At 33.2% G+C, this 19,960-nt stretch overlaps 1 protein-coding gene and 2 non-coding genes across 3 annotated transcripts; all 3 read right to left on the bottom strand.

Moving 5' to 3' along the window:
* Nucleotides 1-16,000: 16,000 nt before the first annotated feature.
* LOC120077778 (60S ribosomal protein L18-2-like) lies at nucleotides 16,001-18,490 on the bottom strand. Its single transcript, XM_039031798.1, has 5 exons — nucleotides 18,357-18,490; nucleotides 18,166-18,255; nucleotides 16,780-16,908; nucleotides 16,490-16,672; nucleotides 16,001-16,351 (listed from the first exon to the last, which is right to left on the bottom strand). Exons 1-5 carry the CDS (start codon nucleotides 18,357-18,359, stop codon nucleotides 16,193-16,195), a joined length of 564 nt encoding a protein of 187 aa, XP_038887726.1. The 5' UTR covers nucleotides 18,360-18,490; the 3' UTR covers nucleotides 16,001-16,192.
* Nucleotides 17,439-17,519, bottom strand: LOC120078863. The gene has a single exon (XR_005482143.1). It is a non-coding gene; the product is annotated as a small nucleolar RNA snoR53Y (small nucleolar RNA).
* Nucleotides 17,780-17,876, bottom strand: LOC120078862. Its single transcript, XR_005482142.1, has one exon. It is a non-coding gene; the product is annotated as a small nucleolar RNA snoR69Y (small nucleolar RNA).
* Nucleotides 18,491-19,960: the final 1,470 nt, after the last annotated feature.

Genomic DNA, 19,960 nt, shown 5'->3' with positions numbered 1-19,960 from the left:
ACCAAGGTGAAGTTAGCTTACATTGATAAAGGGAGGATTAAACATTTGGTCATGTAGCCAAGTAGGTGTTGTCAATCCCACGAGCAATTTGAACGCCTATAAATAGGGAGTTGGGATTTCATTTTCAAATCACACAAAAATCATAAATTTCGTAGAGAAAGTAGAGGGCAGTGAGGGTTTAGAGGAATATGTCAACTTTGGACGAGAAGATCTTCCAATATACTCGTGTGATTGGAGTGACTCTAAAGCCATATGAAAGCTCTGAAAGTCTAGTTTTTAGAGTAGGGCTGCTGGAGGAAAAGGCTCAAAGGAACTGGGCTGGAGGTTCAAAAGAAGGCAGAAGGGTCAAACTGTTAGATTAGTCTAGGCCAGTCTTGAAGATTTTGAGATTCCGGCCAAACCACGAGGAATTCTGAGCTGAAAGTTAGGGTAAGATTCCTAAGACATTTTAGAATAATTTTGTAGAAGGAAGTATTTCCAAATAAGGTTCGAAACTATGAGTAATCTAAGTTGTAAGTTGAATGTGGATTCTAGGAGTGAAAAAGGGATCCGAGGAGCTACTAGAGTGAAAGGTTCCTAAGAGTTCGAGGTGAGTGGCTAAAATGTTTTCGAACTAAAATGTTTTTAAACTTTTTTTATTACAAATGTTTTACAGAAAGCATGTTTGCAAAAATAATTCTCATGCCTACTAGTTTTATAAAGTGGTTTCCAAGCAAGATCTGAATTGTGTTGTGAACGTATGCCTATTGTTGAAAAACTATTTACATATGTTGATTTTATCCAGCATGCGTTATCATCTTTAAAGCCATATTGTATATGTGTTATACTGTACATGCTTTAAAGAGAAAATTCGTTTATAAATAATTTCGGTAAAATGCGATGCCGAAGTATAAGGAGAAGGCATCCACCCAACTAGATACTGAAGTACAAGGAGAAGGTATCTATTGGTACTGAAGTATGTTTGAGAAGGTACTAAGCCAACGGTATACTGAAGTACGTTGGAGAAGGTATCCTAGTAGATCGATACTGAAGTACAAGGAGAAGGTATCTGAGCAGTAGTACCTAATGTGACCACAGGTAAATAAAGTCAGAGATTGGGCAAAAGGGTTCTCTCTAGACTAGCAGTTGGTGTTGGGATTATTTTACCAGTTATAAAGTACTTTGATTTGAGAAATTCTTTTATTGTTTTATGTTTAAAACAACTTTACATGTTTTGCACTTGGAAAACGCTTATGCTGTAGTACAAGTTATGAAAAAGTTTATGTTTCAGTTGAAAACTCATTACTGAAATCATGTATGAGAATATACTATGTTTTCTCGGTCACTTACTAGGCGTAAGCTCACCCTGTTTTCAAATGTTTTTGTTCCCCCCCCCCCCCCCCCCAGGTAGCGGTCAAATCTTTTGAAGACAGTCTCAGTATCTGCTCTGCCACTAAAGGACGAAAGACTTTGTAACCATTTGCTAGGTGGTTACTGTTATATTGTACACATGTTACTATTGTTCATATAGGGACTAGGGTTTGTGGGTTTTGGGACTTGTAAATCTAATGTTGTAAATACTCTAAACATATTAAGTTTCTAAGTTAATAAATTGTGGGCCTACAGTCATCCCTTGCATATAATTTGTATTTGGTATCCCGAATTATTCCGCAAGAGTTTTTAGGTAGTAAGTGTCAGCCTAAGGTTGATAACTGCTGCAGTCATGCCCTTCTCTAGGCTAAGAGGGTGATTTGGGGCGGGGGTGTGACATAAATATATCAAATCGGGGCGGGGTTGGGTCGTTGGTGTCAGGCAGGGATACTGTCTCGTCCACCCCGTCCTAGCGTGGCCCCAAAAAATTTTCGCAGTTTGACTCCATCCCCAATCAAACCGGGATTCCCCCGCCCCGCGGGGAATTTTTCCAACCCTATTATTGACAATAAGAAGACCTGGCCTCCATTTTTACCAAAGGACAAGCCTTCAAACCAGGCTCGGATCCCCTTCTTCCTTGAACCTCTTAGCTTTTAGGTAGGGGTGTTCAAATGACCCAACGACCTGAACAACTTGAACTAACCCAACTCAAACTATGTGATTGAATAAATCCACCTCGAGATGTTGTGGGGTTCTGAGAGAGGCGCTCGGCGAAAAGAATCGTGTGGTGGCGGTGGAAAGGTTTCCCGTTGGGGTTTCCGGCCCCCTCCCCTGGTCTTCACCAACGCCAAATCATAAGGGTTTGGTGGGTTCGTTTTGTTCTTAGGTTGAGTTGGGTTGAAACTTTTCTATTTTAGTCAGGTTGGGTTGGGTCTCGGGTTGAACAAATTCTTTTTCATGTTGATCCAACCCAACCTGAATTACATACATATTGAAATATAATAATATATATATATAATATATATATATATATATATATATATATATTATATGTTTTATCTTTGTTTGATATTTCTTTTAGATTATTTTGATGTTTTTCTTTGTTTAAAGTTTGTAATTGATATCATAGATATTTTATATTAAACATTTGACTTTTATAAAATTTTAGTTATTATCGTGTGTTATATATAAATTTAAGTATTTTAAATTAAATAAAAAAAACAGTAATAACCCGACAACCCAACCCATCCGATTTTTTAGGGTTAAGTTGGGTCCATGTTTGGGCCTTTCGGGTAGCATCTCGATCAATCCGTATTTTTGAATTGGTCCAAAAAATCCCTTCAATCGAATTCAACCCAATCTAACCCAACCCAACTCATATACACGAACATCTTTCCTATTTTGCCTCCAAATATGAGCAGAAGGGCTTCATCGGACCATTGAACTATTACAGATCGATGGACTTGCAAGTCACAAAATTCAAATTTGCTGATTTTATTTATTTAAAAAATAATGCCAAGCTTGGGGCTTATTTATACATATATCTTTATTATTTTAAAATTTCCAATATTGTCCTGTATCTGTATATCAAAGCTCACTCTAGTTTATCTGTTAAACTTAACTCTATTATTCTGCAAATAAAAGTAATGACTTGAAATCTGACAACATTCAAGTTTTAACTTCTATCCATAAAATAAGGCATCACATCATGAAATTCATCCACGTTCTTGCTTTCAACTGTTCTACGATTTGTCTAGGCCTTCCTTGACAAGACTGATCTCAGTTATAGAGATAATGATAGAAACATCAGAAAGTATAGGGACCAAATTGACACAGTAAGGTCTACATAACCTTACTCGTGACCAAGTTAAAAGATGAATTGCATTTGAATTCTAGTGTAGAAGTTGGGAGCTGACAGCCCCATAGACAGGGGCATAAGTGAAAGTGCCAGTGAAGTTCATAGTTGGAGATGCTGACATGGTATATACAACACCAAGGGTTAAGGAGTATGTCAATGGTGGAGGTTTCAAGAAAGACGTGTCATTTCTGCAAGAAGTTGTGATAATGGAGGGAGTTGGCCATTTCCTCAACCAAGGAAGATATTAACACTCACATCCATGACTTCATCAGAAAATTCTAGTCTGATTCAACAAAGATTATAGAAAGTTTTTTCAGTTTATGGTGTTTAGTTTGCTTCTTTTAAATGATTAGTATGTTTGAGAATCCAGATGGTTGTTTCCTATGGGAACTATTTTTTACATATATGTATGTTTTGTTGTATGAAAGTTGTTCCTAAATATATGGAAGAAAAAGTTGTTGAAAACATATATGGTGCTTGATAATCTTTTGTTTTCTAGAATAACAAGTCATTTTGACTGCATAATAACTATAATGACAGAGTGTATGAAAAGTAATAAGAGTTTGTTATTATATACTTCAATTTATATCGATACCTATAGTCGTGGGTTCAACTATCACTGATAGACTTTCATCAAAAAGTATGTATAGTCTATCATTGATACACTTCTAATGTTTGTGTTGTGAATCTTGTGATTGAAGTATATCACTAAGAAAAGTCTAATATTGATAGACTTCAATCACAAAATATTTATATCTATCACTAATAAACTTCTATTGTTTTTGTTGTGATAGAAGTTATATAGGGAATGGCAGGACCCTCAGAACGACGAACTGTAAACGGTCAAGGTACGGCGGTTAAGCAAAGAGCAAAAACCTACAAAACATAAACTCGTTATAGGCTGAGTCGCGGAGCTTGATCTCTTTAAGACGTTTCGCGGCTCTGCCCAAGTGTGCAAGCAGGTTTGAAAATTGCCATGTCGTCCCCAAGTTAAAACAGCCAAAGAACCCGATCAGAAATGCACTGTTACCAACCAGAACATACGCCCTATCTAACCCACTGCTCGGAAAACTAGAATGGAAGAATTAGGAGAGAAAAATTGGAATGGAGTGAATGAGTTATGTTTTTGAACTACTGAAGGCCACAGTAGGGAGCGAAATAGGCGGTGAGCCTCAGAACGTGCACAGGAGAAATGCACTTGCGCGGACGAGGGACTTGGCGCGAACAGAGAGGACCTAAAATAATAATATTTTTATTAAAATGAATAATCACACACGCCGCGCTGTGCCTCACCAGACGGTGACAGCGCGCATGTCGGACGCCTACCGAGCCCACATTGGTCTATCTCCTCACTCCCTCCAAAACATAGGTACCCCTTAGGGCCCAAAAACCTGCAAAACATAAACTCGTTATAGGTTGAGTCGCGGAGCTCGCTCTCTTTAAGACGTTTCGCGGCTCTGCCCAAGTGTGCAAACAGGTCTGAAAATTGCCACGTCGTCCCCAAGATAAAACAGCCAAAGAACCCAATCAGAAATGCACTGTTACCGACTGGAACATACACCCTATCTAACCCACTGCTCGAAAAACTAGAATGGAAGAATTAAGAGAGGAAAATTGAAATGGAGTGAATGAGTTGTGTTTTTGAACTGCTGCGGTGAGCCTCAGAATGTGCACGGAAGAAACGCATTTGCGCGGACGAAGGGACTTGGCACGAATAGGGAGGACCTAAAATAGATGGCGACAGCGCGCGTGTGGGACACCTACCAAGCCCACATTGGTCTATCTTCTCACTCCCTCCAAAACATGGGTACCCCTTAGGGCCCAAACCTAAAACTCAAGATTGGAGTACATAAGAGAGGCTTCCAAATCCAAATTTTCCAATGTGGGATTCTCCAACCAAAGGTTGTTCCCTCTTGTTTTTTAAAGTTAAATTTTCACCCAACAAGTTATCATTGAAAAACTTCAATCATAAAACATGTGGTCTATCAATGACTATCACTAATAGACGACATGTTTCATGATTGAAGTCTACCAATGATAACTTTTGTTAGTGATAGACTTCTATCACTAATTGAATTGTGAACACTCTTGCCTATAATTTCTCTTGTATGATTGAAAAAAGTTGAATTGAGCTTGAGTTTTGATAAGAACTATCTAGAAGAAGCATCTAAAGATATATCTTTGCTTTTTTTTTACCTACAAATAAAACAAGAACCTCCATAATCATAAAGAGTTGGTTGCTTGCTAAGTTAGAATTAATCTTGGCTTAGGCTTCTAAAAATCCTTAAAATAAGGACTAAATAGATGTTGAATTCAATTCACAGTTTGTAAGAACCTCAAAGGGTAGGAAGTTATCATATTTGAATAGCATTATACTCGAACAATACAGAATTAGAGGTGTGTGAGATGCAGACACTAATAGGTAACATGTCTCGAGAATCATGGTTTAGGTATGGGCTAACAAGAGGAATAGCACATTTTAACTTTTTATTTGAAAAAATAGCAAACCAACTTTTTTTTTTTTTTGTAAAAATGGTAAAAATGAATTAAAATGAGAGAAATTCTTATAAATAAAAAAATCCCAAAAATATTTACATTTTATAGTAAAAAATCCCAAAAGTGCTTTGTACTTTTAAAAAATTCTTATTACACTTTACTTAAGTCAACCAAAATTAACAACCTACCTTTTGAATGTACTGAGAAACGTGAAACTCCAGATTCTTCTTCTCCAAAAGTAAAAACCCTTTTCTACATCAGACACTTCTAGCTAGGGATGGCAATTAGGTACATCCCCGTCCCTGTGAAAATCCCCGTCCCCACTCCATTCCCCATTTTAGGGGGTCTGGATCAGGGTCGGGGATTCCCGTTTGAGGATTCATGTCTCCACGCGAAAAAATCCCCATTTTTTATTTTTTTTATTTTTATTATTTAAATTCAACTAAATTTAGTATTTACATTAAAATTGTAAATTTTATGGAAGAAATTAGTATTATCATTTCTATATTTGTTGAAATAAACAATAAAAAGAATTATTATTTTTTATTATAAATTAATAAAAAAATATTAAATTTTTTATATTAAAAATTTGAAATTAAAAAAAAAAAAAGAAAAAGAAACTGAAACAGTAGCTAGCTACTGTTTCAGTAGTATATATATATATATATATAAATCGGGGCAAGGATCGGGTTGGAGGGTATTTGACGATAACCTGTAGTTGTCGACGGGTACTAGCTGACGACGATTGCTAGTAGGTTGGAGTTCATGGGTTTCGTTTCACACAAAGAAGGAAAATATAGGGTTTGTGCGAAGGAGAAGATGAGAGAGGGGGAGGGCACGTGGAGCACTTTTAGGCTAAAATAACTTTTCTTTTTAAAACTCACATAAACACCATAACATAAGTTTGATTCTGACCTAGTCAAACTCAATGTTTTCTTCTTCTACTTAAATTCAAAACCTTTGAATAAATTTCTCAAACCAAATCAATCAAAATAAAAATAAAAAATCAAATTTAGGAAAAATAATATAATATGAGATTTGAAAATTCAAATCTGAAAATTTTTAAAGACAAATTTGAAGAATTTTTAAATCAATAACTAAGATTTATGCCAGCATATTCACATAGAAAGAGAAAGTTAATTCACATTGAATATTTGAATGAAAATTGATAGAAGTCAATTAATTATGATGTAATTAACGGAGTTGTTTGATTAATTATAGTGAATTAAATGAGCTATCCAAGCAAATAACAATGAAATTAAATACATCTTTGTCCTCCATGATCCTAATAACCTTAGAATTGTTACAACTATCACGGTGCATGATTAAACGAGAAATACTATATTCAAAAGTAGGAAAAAAAACTTAAATTGAATTAAATCGACAAAAAGAATAAAAGATATGTTTGCTGTGACGAAAATGTCAATAGTCTAGAAGTTCATGATAGTTGTTCTTATCATCCTACATATCATTGAACAAAATCCTAATTGTTGATTAGTCATAGCAATGGGAGTGATTAAGAACAATGAAAGAATTAATGGATACTTAATTGAGAGTTGACTATGGTTATTTTGGGGTTAATTAGATTTTTAGGGTTGTTTTTTATTTTAATTAGGTAAATGGGTAGTTTTGAAATTATTTAGGTAAAAAGGGTGTTTTTTTGTCTTTATTGAAGAGATGCATGCGGAAATATTTTATTTTTTATTTTTATTTTTTATCAGACTTGAATGCATCTCTTAAAGAGACGCATTCATTAAAAAAAAATTTAAAAATAAAAAGAAATTGTCAAATCGTCTGAATGCATCTATTAAACAGACGCATTCAAACTCCTTGTCATCGTCGGCTTGGACTGCCTTGTTGACCGTGCTAATTTATTTCTTTTTCTTTTGTCTTCTTCCCCTCCAATTTCATCATAAATTCCCTCAACAAACCACTATTTCTTCATCTTCTTCCTTTATTTTCAAACACCCGAGACTACCACTTTCTTCATCTTCTTCCTTTATTTTCAAAAACCTGAGCTTCTACCTTCATTTTCAAACACCCGAAAACCAATCTTCCATCTTTATATTTTCTTCCCATTTCAAATTTAACAGTCATCTGAATTTCCACCATCTTCATATTATTAATTTGTTTCAGTGCAATATTTTATTTGGTAAGTTGATATATTGTTGTTATTTAACGAAAAATTAAATTTTTTACAATCTTTACTGATTTTTTCTATTTTATTTTATTTATAGCGGATATTATATCGAAGATTTCTACAAACGATCATTCAAAGTTTTTTTTTTTTGGTAAGGTGCAATATTTTTCTTTTAATAAGTTGATATATTTTTTTATAGTTGAGTTGATTTCTTTTGTATTGATTCTCATAATTTTTTTTATATTGGGTTAATTTCATAGTTTTTTAAGAGAAAATTACATGCGATTAACATTGGGTTATATATGTTCGAGTTAATTATTAAAAATAGGTTATTAGACTTCTAAATTATTCTAGATTTTTTAAAATTCACTAAGTCAATGACTGAAAAATTCAAAATCAAATGTCTAAAGTAATTGTACATAAACTAAAAAAAAAAAAAAAAAGTAAGTTTTTTTAAGGGTGGATATTATTCCTTTATAGTTTTTTAATAGAGAATATTATTCCTTTATTTTACAGTAGATTAATTGGAGAAATATTGATGTTTTATTTTATAGTGGATTAATTGGAGAATTTATTTTATAGTAGGTTAATTGGACGTTTTATTTCTTAAATGAAACAAAAATATAAGTATCTAAAATGTCCATAATTTTGTATTGATTTTTTTATTTTGTTTATAGTGGCTATCATTTTTGAGAAAAATTCTACCATCAAGTCATTCAATGGTTATGTATATAGTTATTTACTTTTATTTGAAATGATATATTGAATATTGAATATTGAATGTTTGAATGTTAATGTAAATGCTATTGTTATTATTATTGTTGTTGTTGTTATGTTTACCATTTATCAAGTCAATTTATTCAGGATTATTCATCTTAATATTGTAAATTTTATGATGATTAAAAAAACAAAGATTCATGTCAATATAAAGGAATATTTATTATTGATTTCCAAAATTATGATGCATGCCTTTAATATTTATCATGATATTCACCTTAATATTGTAAATTTTATGATGATTAAAAAAACATAATTTTTTATTATTATTTTGTTTAAGGTGGATATTATTTTTAAAAAAAATTATTCCTTTATAAAAATAGGAATAACACATACTTATTTATCATGATTAAAAAATCTATTTTTTTATTATTTTTAAAAAATATTCCTTTGCAAAAATAGGAATAACACATACTTATTTATCATGATTAAAAAACCTAATTTTTTATATTGTTTAAGGTGGATATTATTTTTAAAAAAATATTTCTTTATAAAAATAGGAATAACACATACTTATTTATCACGATTAAAAAACTATTTTTTTATTATTATTTTGTTTAAGTTGGATATTATTTTTTTAAAAAAATATTCCTTTATAAAATAGGAATAACACATACGTATTTATCATGATTTTGTACCTATTTTTTTTTAATTATTTTTGTTTAAGGTGGATATTATTTTTAAAAAATATTCCTTTATAAAAATAGGAATAACACATACTTATTTATCATGATTTTGTACCTATTTTTTATTACTATTTTTGTTAAGGTGGATATTATTTTTAAAAAATATTCCTTTATAAAAATATGAATAACACATACTTATTTATGATGATTTTGTACCTTTTTTTTAATTATTATTTTGTTTAAGGTGGATATTATTTAAAAAAAATGTTTTTTTAATATAGTTAGCCTAGTTAAACGTAAAAATGAAAACCTATTAAATGTTTTAAATGGTCAAATTAAAATTTCATTTTGAGTGTATTTTTTGTTAATATAGATGACATAATATATACTTACATAGTCTATGATAAATATTGTATTGCATTGGACAAAGTACAATGGACGTTGTGGAATTTTTATGTTATATGCATGGAAACATTGTTAATTAGCCAAATGGGATAGAATATGATAGGCAACCATCTCTTTGTTACATGCCTCGTCAAGTTGACTTCAACATATTAATCGATGGATTATGTGATGCATTATCCATAAATAGAGATAATGGGGTAGAGGTAATATTTAGATATGGTAGTTATATAGCGGGATCTACTTTCTACATCTCTATCTCATTTCGAAGTGAAGCTGATGTATGGTTCATGATGAGAAACATTCCATACCCTCCAAATAGAGTTGATATTGTATATATCTCAACCCAGTGTCCCATGTCCAACTCACCGAGAGAAGAAGTTGAAACTACGATCGAGTTAGAAAGTCATAATGTGGAGGATGAGCATTGTGATCCAACTATTGCCACAAACAACGAAGAAGTTGAAACAGACGATGATGATATTGATCTAGATCAACTACCTAGTGAATTTTATGGCGTTCATGAAGTCCCTAAAACTTTTACTGAGATAGACATTACGACATGAACATTGTACCCGATTCGACAACAGAGGAAGACAGTAATATGGGGTCTGATTCACTGCTTAAGGGGATGATATTCAATTCCAAATTGGATTTAAAAAATGCAGTGAAAAGTTATTCAATCATTCGACATCAAAATATTGAAGTCATTGAGTAAAAAAAAACAATATGGGATGTTAGGTGTAAAAGATATGACAATAGTTGCACGTGGAGACTTCTCGCTGTCTTCCGTAAGAAACACGATAAGTTTGAAATTACCCAGTATAATGGCCCTCATTCCTATGTGTACGCAAGACTGAGTTAGGATCACAATCAATTGGACTCAAATCTAATTGCGTCTGAGGTAAGCAGCATAGTTAAAAAAAATTGCCTATTGATGTCAAAACATTATAAGATATTATCTTGAAAAAATATGGCTATTCGGTTAGTTACTGGAAAGTGTGGGACAGAAGAAGAAAAGAAATTGCTAAGATATTCAGAGATTAGATCGACGTACAATTTACTGCCTAGATGGATGAATATCTTATAAATCACAAACCTCGGTACAGTTATCCATTGGAGGCTAAATGAGGTGGATTGTGATGATAGGATTGTCATGTTCAATAACATGTTTTGGTCATTTGGACCTGTTATTGAGGGTTTCGAGCATTGCAGGCCGCTACTTCAAATTGATGAAACCCATTTGTATGAAAAGTATGAAGGAACATTATTGATAGCTACCTCAGTCATTGCAAATGGTCACATCTATATAATTGCATACATTATTGTATCGGAGGAAAGTACTGATTCATGGGGCTGGTTTTTGAGAAATTCATGGGATCTTGTGGTACATGGAAGGGAGGGAATGTATATAATTTCAGATAGACACAAAGGTATTATATCTGCCGCAGAAACCCTAACAACAGTTGGGTAGGAGTACACCACATATTCTACTTGAGACATGTGACGAGTAATTTTAATGACAAGTATAAAAATAGTCTATTGAAGAGCTTGGTGTATAGTGCAGGATCACAATTTCAAGTTCGAAAGTTTAATGACTGTATGGCCGAACTTCAAACTACAAACCCTAATTGCTTACGATATTTTGCTTTCATAGATCCTAAGCAGTGAACACAGTCATATGATGGTGGTCATCAATATGGATGGCTTAACAAAAATGTAGCTGAAAGTACAAATGTTGTTCTGAAAGGAGCCAGAAAGCTACATTACTACCCTAGTCCAAGCAACATTCTATCGACCTATTGCTTATTTCGCTTCTCGTCGTGTAGAAATAGAGACTGCTCTTGAATTTGTAGAGTGTTTCACAAGGTAAATTATTCGCATCATAGTTATCCCACTTTTTATACTAACTATAGACGTATTCTATGTAATTGTCGTATTTATCATAGGTGTGTGGTAAAGAAAATAACTCGTTGGGAACAACTTGCAACTAAACATTCTATTGATGTATTTGACAATCGAACAGAATTATGTGATGTCACCACCTCAATCAATCCAATAACATTGAAGGGTGGAAACACACGCCGAATAAAGTTAAGTGAAAGAACATGCACATGCAATAAGTGGCAGAGTTTTGGAATCCTTTGTTCTCACGCTATGGCTACATGTAAGTCATTGGGTTAGACTACTTTTACTACATTGAAGACTATTACAAAATTCTCACTTATCTAGCCTGTCATTCACCCCAATTTGATCCCATCCCTGATAAAAAATGTTGGCCTGATCCTAATTTTTCTACTATTTATCCGGACGAATCACGAGTTAGAAAAGTTGGCAGACCGTGTACTTCTTCCATGCAAAATGAGATGGATTGGGGGGAACGTTAGAAGACACGTTACACAATTTGCAGGCAAGAAGGGCATAATAGATGGAATTGTCCCAATCGAGTGCAAGATCCGACTTAGTCATTGGATTGTAATTGTCTTTATTGATTGTAACTTTTTTTACTTATTTATTTATTGACTCATTCTTGTAAATTTTTTTATAACTATAACAATGAAGAGTGTATTCCTTATTGATTGTAATTGTATTTATTGATTGTAATCACATTGATTTTTAGTAAATTTAATATTATTCCTTAAGTTAAATTTAATATTACTTTATGGGATCAGGTGGATGCAGATGTTACCACAGGGCCATACAACGACTCAGTTTTGTACTTACAACACAACCATAGATTCAAAGTTGTTTGGGAAGAAGAGAGGCTATTATTCGAAGGTAGGAAGACCCAGACCCTCGTATATTGAATTATCTACAAGCTACAAGATTCTATGGAGACTAGACTAGCATCTGATAACGACATTAGTGGAACGATGGCGACAGGAAACACACAGTTTCCATATATTGCATGGAGAGTATACGATTACACTACAAGATGTAGCTATCCAATTTAGACTCCCGATTAATAGAAGATCATTGATCGAGTCACTAAATTATGATTGGGAACAACTTTGTGTCATTCTTTTAGAAGTAACAACGAATGACGTCGTTCTTAAGGAAGGTCTTTTTAGCCTTCCATGGTTAGCTGATCAATTCAACAACTTTACCTATCTATTAGATAATGCAGATGAAGAGGAACTTCAACGATATGCTCAAGCATATATTCTCAATTTGATTGGAGGATTGGTATTTCCTGAAAAATCCAACATAGTGCACCTAATGTATCTTCCTCTCTTAGTAGATTTTAATATTGCTAGGACATACAGTAAGGGGGTTTGATGTATTGCATGGTTATATAGGCAACTATGCAAGGGTGCAGTTATAGATGGCAAAGACATTGAAGGCTCACTCCTATTGCTACAGATTTGGGCATGAGATCGATTTCCTCTTTTAGCGCCTCAACGACTCCATCGATACGAGAACAACTTGAGTGACAGACCACTTGCAATATGGTAAGCATTTTTTACCCCATTATTGTTGCGTTCATTATGAAATACTAATAGCTAAAATTCAACTTGTGATTGTTGTAGATGAAATGACAACTACGCATGTTCTACTACAGTATAGATACATATTGGATAGGACTCATATGTTTTTTTGTTGTGGAGTGGCATAACCTGCTCCATTCATACGATCTAAGTACGATCTAAGAGGCAGGCATGTGCAAGACTGGATTGCATATTTGGCTCCTCAAATTTCAATTTGGGAAAATCGTCAAAGTTTGGTTGTTAATGGACCTCCCATTAACAACGGTGTAGATACTGGGCCTAGATATATTGAATGGTATTCCACTATGAGCAGGCGATACATAACGAAAGCAGAAACATACTATCACTTGTTGGTATGAGTTTATTGTTTACTAGAATTGTTTAATTTTATTGCTTAATTGCACAAAAAATAAATTTTAAAGTCATTAACTTGTTATTCATTTATTTTTTAGGCTGGTTTACCAAATATGTCATTATCTGGTCTAAGGGTCTTGAGTAGACTCATCTCTACATGTCTGTCCAGATATCCATGATCAATACGTGATATACAGACATCGTGGTGAGGGTTTACAGTATACAGACATCGTAGTGAGGATTTACAGAGGAAGGCCAACCATTAAATGTAAGAGGTCATGGCAATCGTGAACACTATGTGACTCAACATGATCAATCTAGACGTAATAGAGGATCTTCTTCTGGTCATGAATGAAAAAAATTGTACATAGAATCAAATTTATTAATCAAATTCAAACAAGAAAATGCAACACATTCTAAAGAACCTTGAATATTATTTAAAATAATTAATATCTATATTTCTGCATTAACAACTTTCAACAAAAACAATGATTTGGAATTAAACTAATTGAATTAATTAAAATTAATATTGAGTATATTAAATCAATCATAGAAATTTCTTAATCTCAAAATAACATTATTGTTTAACGGTTAAAAAATTAGTAATATTACTATTAAATCGGGGGATTTGATTAATGAGATGGTTGATTTTAGATAACAATGATTTGGAATTAAAAAAATTGAATATTATTAAAATTAATATTTAGTATATCAAATTAATCATAGAAATTTCTTAATCAAAATAACATTATTGTTTATATTGTTAAAAAATTACTAATATTATTATCACTATAAAAAACAAAAGTAATGAAATGGTTTATTTTAGGATTGTTAAAAGAATAAAAATATAAAAATATATAGCTTTTACCAAAATTAAATGTATTCAACTTGAATATTTTATTATTATTCATATGAATGCATCTCTTCAAGAGACGCATCTATAAATTTTCTTTTATTTTTGAGAGACGCAATCGAAGTGGTAAAAAAAAGAATAAAATATTTTGAATGGCTCTCTTAGAGAGCAGAGGACAAAAAAAGATCCATTTTCCCTAAATAAGTTCAAAACTACCTCTTTTACCTAATTAAAATACAAAAACATCCCTAAAAATCTAATTAACCCATTATTTTGTGGTCTAATTTTACTGAAATATTAATCTAATCTTGTTGATAAAAACGAGTAATTATGAACTAAACACAATTTTAAACATTATAATAAATATAATGGTAAAGCCAAATTTAAAAATGAGAAGAATTGGTGAAAACGAGATACATCTATCCTTCATATTTGAAATAAAATTCTATTAAAGATAATGATAGAAAATATAATTTATAAATCATTTAAAAGGAAATTATAATAAAGATATTGATAAAAAAAAACTAAATCATATGATTTAGTTAGCATTAACATTTATGAAAAGTAATATAATACGAGATTTCAAAATTCAAATAAAAAATTGAAGATGGAAGATATTTTAAACATGAATTTGGAGGATTACAAACTAAAAACCAAACTAAAAACCAAAATAAATACCAAAATATCTACATGAAAAGAGGAAATTCATCTAGCAAAATATGGATACATGTACATAACAATAAATATGATAGATTCATAATTCTAGATAAATATGATCAAAAGCAATCAAATTACATTTGCAATTATAGTCCAATAAAATAATAATATAATTACATCCATGGTATGAAATTTAGTCGACATATCAACATTTTCATGTTTTCATATATTCAATATCAATATGAAAAATGAATTGATATTTTCATTAGATCTTAAAAAGTCCACAAAACATAATAATTAAATAATAAATATGTTAATTTGTTTAAAAATCATAAAATATTTATAATCTAACTTAAATTTATTTTTTTAATTTTATTTTTATAATTTTTTTAAAAATATCTTTCGACATTTTAAATATTAACTAAACCAACCATGGCCCAAATTCAAAAACTCAAATCATCAAAGAGGAAAAAGCGGAAATAGAAAATGAGGAAGTCAGGTGCCTTGGCTGAGTCGAGACAAGGAAAGAAAGAGGAAAGAGTCCTAAGAGCAGGGTTTTTGTTTTTAATTACTACAATTATTTACTATTATTATTTATTACTATTTTAATTCTAAAAAATTGTGACACTTGCTTTCATTACCTATAAGATAGATTCCATTAATGTGGGACTCTAAAACCCAGAACCAGAACTTCAAAAGACCAAAAGAGGAACACAAGCAAAACCCATTAAAATTAATGTCAAAACATGCCCTAAAACACCTTTTTTTTCACCCATATATTTTTTTTAATGTATGAAGATTGAATGAGAAGATAAATTTTTATAATCAAGCTCAAAAGTGATTGGTTAGAAGCAGCATTATCAGTGAACATGACTTCTAAATATAGATTATCAAGCAAAGCACTATTGCAAGTTTAGGACATTTTTCTACTTACCTGTTTAATACATACAATTGGTTTCTAGATACCTAAAATAAACAGAACAGAAAATGGCCATCACATAATATAGCAAAAGAAACTCTATGAAGTCCCACTGAATATCATTCAATAAATTCATAATCAACAATATTATGGCAAAACCTTGAGAAGAGATGGAACAACTGACATGCAACTAAAATCTAGCAAAATTTGGATATTGAATTTCAAAATAAACACACACTGGCATTGAATTAGGTTGGAAAAGTAAGATCAAATCAAACCCTATATCCCCTGCTGTTTCTCTTTCCTCTAGCCCTCTCGAACTTCCTTCCCTTGGACCTCACATATGGTTTGGAATGGCTGTGTGGTACACCGGGTGCAGGACCAAAATGCTTCACTGCCTCCCGGGAGTTCTTTGGACCTCTAAGAAGAACCTGCAGATGGAGCCCAAGAGATGATTCAAACCCCAAAATATAAACTATTAAATCACTGTTGGAAACTCTCGAGTAACCTACATTCTACAAGAGATGTGATATATGAATAAACATTCCTAGCTGAAAAAACATTCATACCGTGTTCTGACCCAGAGGAGCCCTCAAAGCAAGTTGGTCAAATGTCAAACACTCCCCGCCAGCCTTTTCGATCCTTGCCCTTGCTGTCTCAGTAAACCTCAGAGCAGCAACTTTCAATGCCGGAACTTCATAGACACGAGTATCATCGGTAATAGTCCCAACAACGACGGCAATCTTACTTTCCTATTACATCACAAATGAATGTACAAAGTTACAGATATCTCATACATGCAACAACAAATATTAAAGAACCAAAAAATAAAATTACAATACTACAGGATTTAACCAACCTTTCCTTTCATGAACTGGATAAGCCTAGAGAGTGAAAGTGGAGGCTTGTTAACCTTGCTCATAAACAGGCGCTTGAGAATCACAGCATTGAAATTGCTTCCAGTTCGACGAACAAGGAAGCGGTAAAGCTGAGAAGAAATACAAGAAAATCATTTTATTAGCGAATGCAGGCCAGGTGAAACAGTGCGTAAGCAGGCAAACAGAACAACTTTATTCAAGTACATGCACGTGCAATAAGATCCTCCTCCCAGCATGAGCTGAATAACTGACATACACACAAAGTTCATAACAAAATTGCACATAGACAGACATCACTGAGAGACTCCTGGATAAAGTGAACTGAAAAGTGTAAAATTTAAGTTTTCCAAATCAAAAGTTCAGAGTCCTTACGATCTAAAAACAAAACAAGAACTAAATGAAATTTGAAAAAGACTTCATATCAGAGGGGGAAGATATATTAATCTACATGCAAGTATATATATTTGCAAAAAAAAAAACAAATAACAAATAACAAATAACAAAAGCATTGCAAATACATCAACTTAATTTAAGCATAATTCTCTCTCCCACAACAGAACCACACCAAGAAACGATGTATAACCATCTCACTCAAGAGCAAGGCATGCAAATTAGCACAAAAACTTGAAGTATTGGAGCCAGTTCCCTCAGAACAATTAAAGATAAGACTAATCACAAAATGATCAGCATTAGCATGGTCAAGTTAATCATCACTGGGAACATTTTTCTCCAAATACATTATTAAAGAAACCGAGAAGTGTGGCTTATGCTTATCGAGGTATGTCTATATTCCCTACCCAAAATGGGGAAATAATGTGGGTAACTAAGACAGCATTTTATATTTTCAAAAACTAGAAGAGAAGAGTAAATGCAGTTAATGAGTGAACAAAAAATTGGGCACTAATCACTTCAAAGTAAATTCAATAACTTGCATCAACAGTGGAAAACGTGTTATCGATCCAAAAAAGACACTAAAACTGGTATACGGCTCAGATATTTTGTGGGTAAAGACTATTCCATGACCTACAAAAGGTCTCATCATGAGCTGGGATTCACAAATATCATCAAAGCAGAAATATCAGCCATAAAAAAACAATTCACTGGAGAAAAACAAAACAAAAATTAAGCATTCATAAACTGCTAGCAATTTCAATGGGGGAACGAGGGTGAACTCGGTTTTCCGAAATCCAAGAAACCAATCCATTGACAATTCAAAATTGGTTCTCAAAGGGAGAGGCACAGACCATCTCAAAGACATTGCAACAAAACACTATTTTAAACGAAACCCTTGAACAATCAAGCAAACTTAAACACAAATAGATGAAACAAAAACTGAATATGAAGGAGAAATCTGGAATAACAAGTACCTTGACGAGTAACTTAAGGTAGATATCATCAGATTTGGGTGCAGTCCTCTTGGTCTTCTTACTCTTACCTCCTGCTACAAGATCGATCCCCTAATCACCGGAAGAAGTAAAATCAACAAATCAGGTATAAAAGGCATAAGTTAGAGAGAGAATGCAGTGAATGAGTAGATAGAGAGAGAATTAGGGGGTACCATTGGAGCTCTCCGAGTTTAGGAGCGGCGTTCTGGTGCTGGGGTGGAAGGACGGCGAAGGTGAAAATAAGGGTTTTTAAACCTATTTTATAGTGGTGGATCGGCCTTGCCATTCTCTGTGGGCTGGATCGGGCCGGCTAAAATTATTTGGGAACTTGGATATGAACCGAGACTCTATAAATAGCTCATTATTTGATCCAATATTTTACAACTATCCACTAGTTTTAGATTTTACAATTTTGTATAAAATGATATTTATATATAGGATTCAACATACATATGGCAGTTACAAAACTAACCTCTCAAGTTCCAACTAACCCCTATTCAAAAGTAGGGGTGTATATAGTCCAAGTTGGGTCGGGTTGGAAGATTTTTGTAGACCAACCCAAAAGTTCGAGTTGGCTAATAATGAACCCTATTAGTTCTTTTTTGGAGGGTCAACCCAACTCAACCCAATCCAAAATTTTCGGGTTGGGTCACCGGTTCTTTTTTTTTTTAATTTGACTTTTTTTTTAAACTTATATATATTCGGCTCGGGTCGAGTTGACCTGGCCCTAAAATGGGGTAACCCGAGACCCAATCCGAATTTAATATTTTTTAACATTTTTAACCCAACCCAACCCAAAATAAAATCTAACCTAACCCAACCCTTGCGGTTTGGGTTGGGTAGTTTGGGTTGGTCGGGTTACCGGGTTTTTTGAACACCCCTACTCAAAAGAATAACAAATAAATAAATAATCCAACTAGCCATTTGTCTTAAAAAAAAAAAAAAAAAGTCATTTGTCACGTCTTTAACAAAAACAAAAAAGGGAAACAAAATGTCCACGTTCCTATTATTTGGATTTTTTTTCTCCTACAACTGCGTTAATTTATCCTCAAAAACCTTGTGTAATTTTAAAAAACCTATGAATTAAGGATTCAAAGTCTCTATGGACCCTGTTATCGGTAGATTTACCGACATAGGCGAGTCCGAGAGTCTAGAGGGATGGGAGGCCTACGAACTCATGGAAAGAGCCTAGTGAACCTCAAAGGATTCATGTAGAGAGCCTATGAGAGCTCATATGACTCATGGGAGAACCTAGGAAAGCCCATAAGACCCATGGGGAGAGTTTAGAAGACCCATGCAGAAAGCTCGGAGGACCCATGAGGAAGCCTAGGAGAGCTTAGAAGACCCATAGGGGGAGCCTATAAAAGGCCAGAGGTCCCATGGAAGAGCTTAAGAGATTAGAGGATCTATTGGAGAGTGTAGGAAAGCTCAAAAGAACTCATGAGGAAAATCTATGAGAGCCCATAATACATATGGGACAGCTTAAGAGAGTTTAGAGGACCCGTAGGAGAGCCTAAGAGAACTTAGAGGACCCGTAGGAGAGCTTAAGAGAGCTCAGATGACCCATGGGAGAGTCTAAAGGGAGAACTTAGAGCAATTGAGTTTAAAGCCATCCAGGTTCACAATAGACCGCACATAAAAAAAATTTTGAGAAATTAAGTGGATGGTGCACTTGAGCATACACTATAGTAATGGTGTAATGTAACCGCTAGTGAGTATTAACTCAACTGTTACAAAATTTAAGAGGGATAATCATGAGCTCGAACATCCGTTATGC

Source organism: Benincasa hispida, chromosome 5, assembly GCF_009727055.1.
Source record: "Benincasa hispida cultivar B227 chromosome 5, ASM972705v1, whole genome shotgun sequence".
Classification (NCBI taxonomy): Eukaryota; Viridiplantae; Streptophyta; class Magnoliopsida; order Cucurbitales; family Cucurbitaceae; genus Benincasa; species Benincasa hispida.
This window is presented reverse-complemented; position numbering and strand designations above follow the sequence as displayed.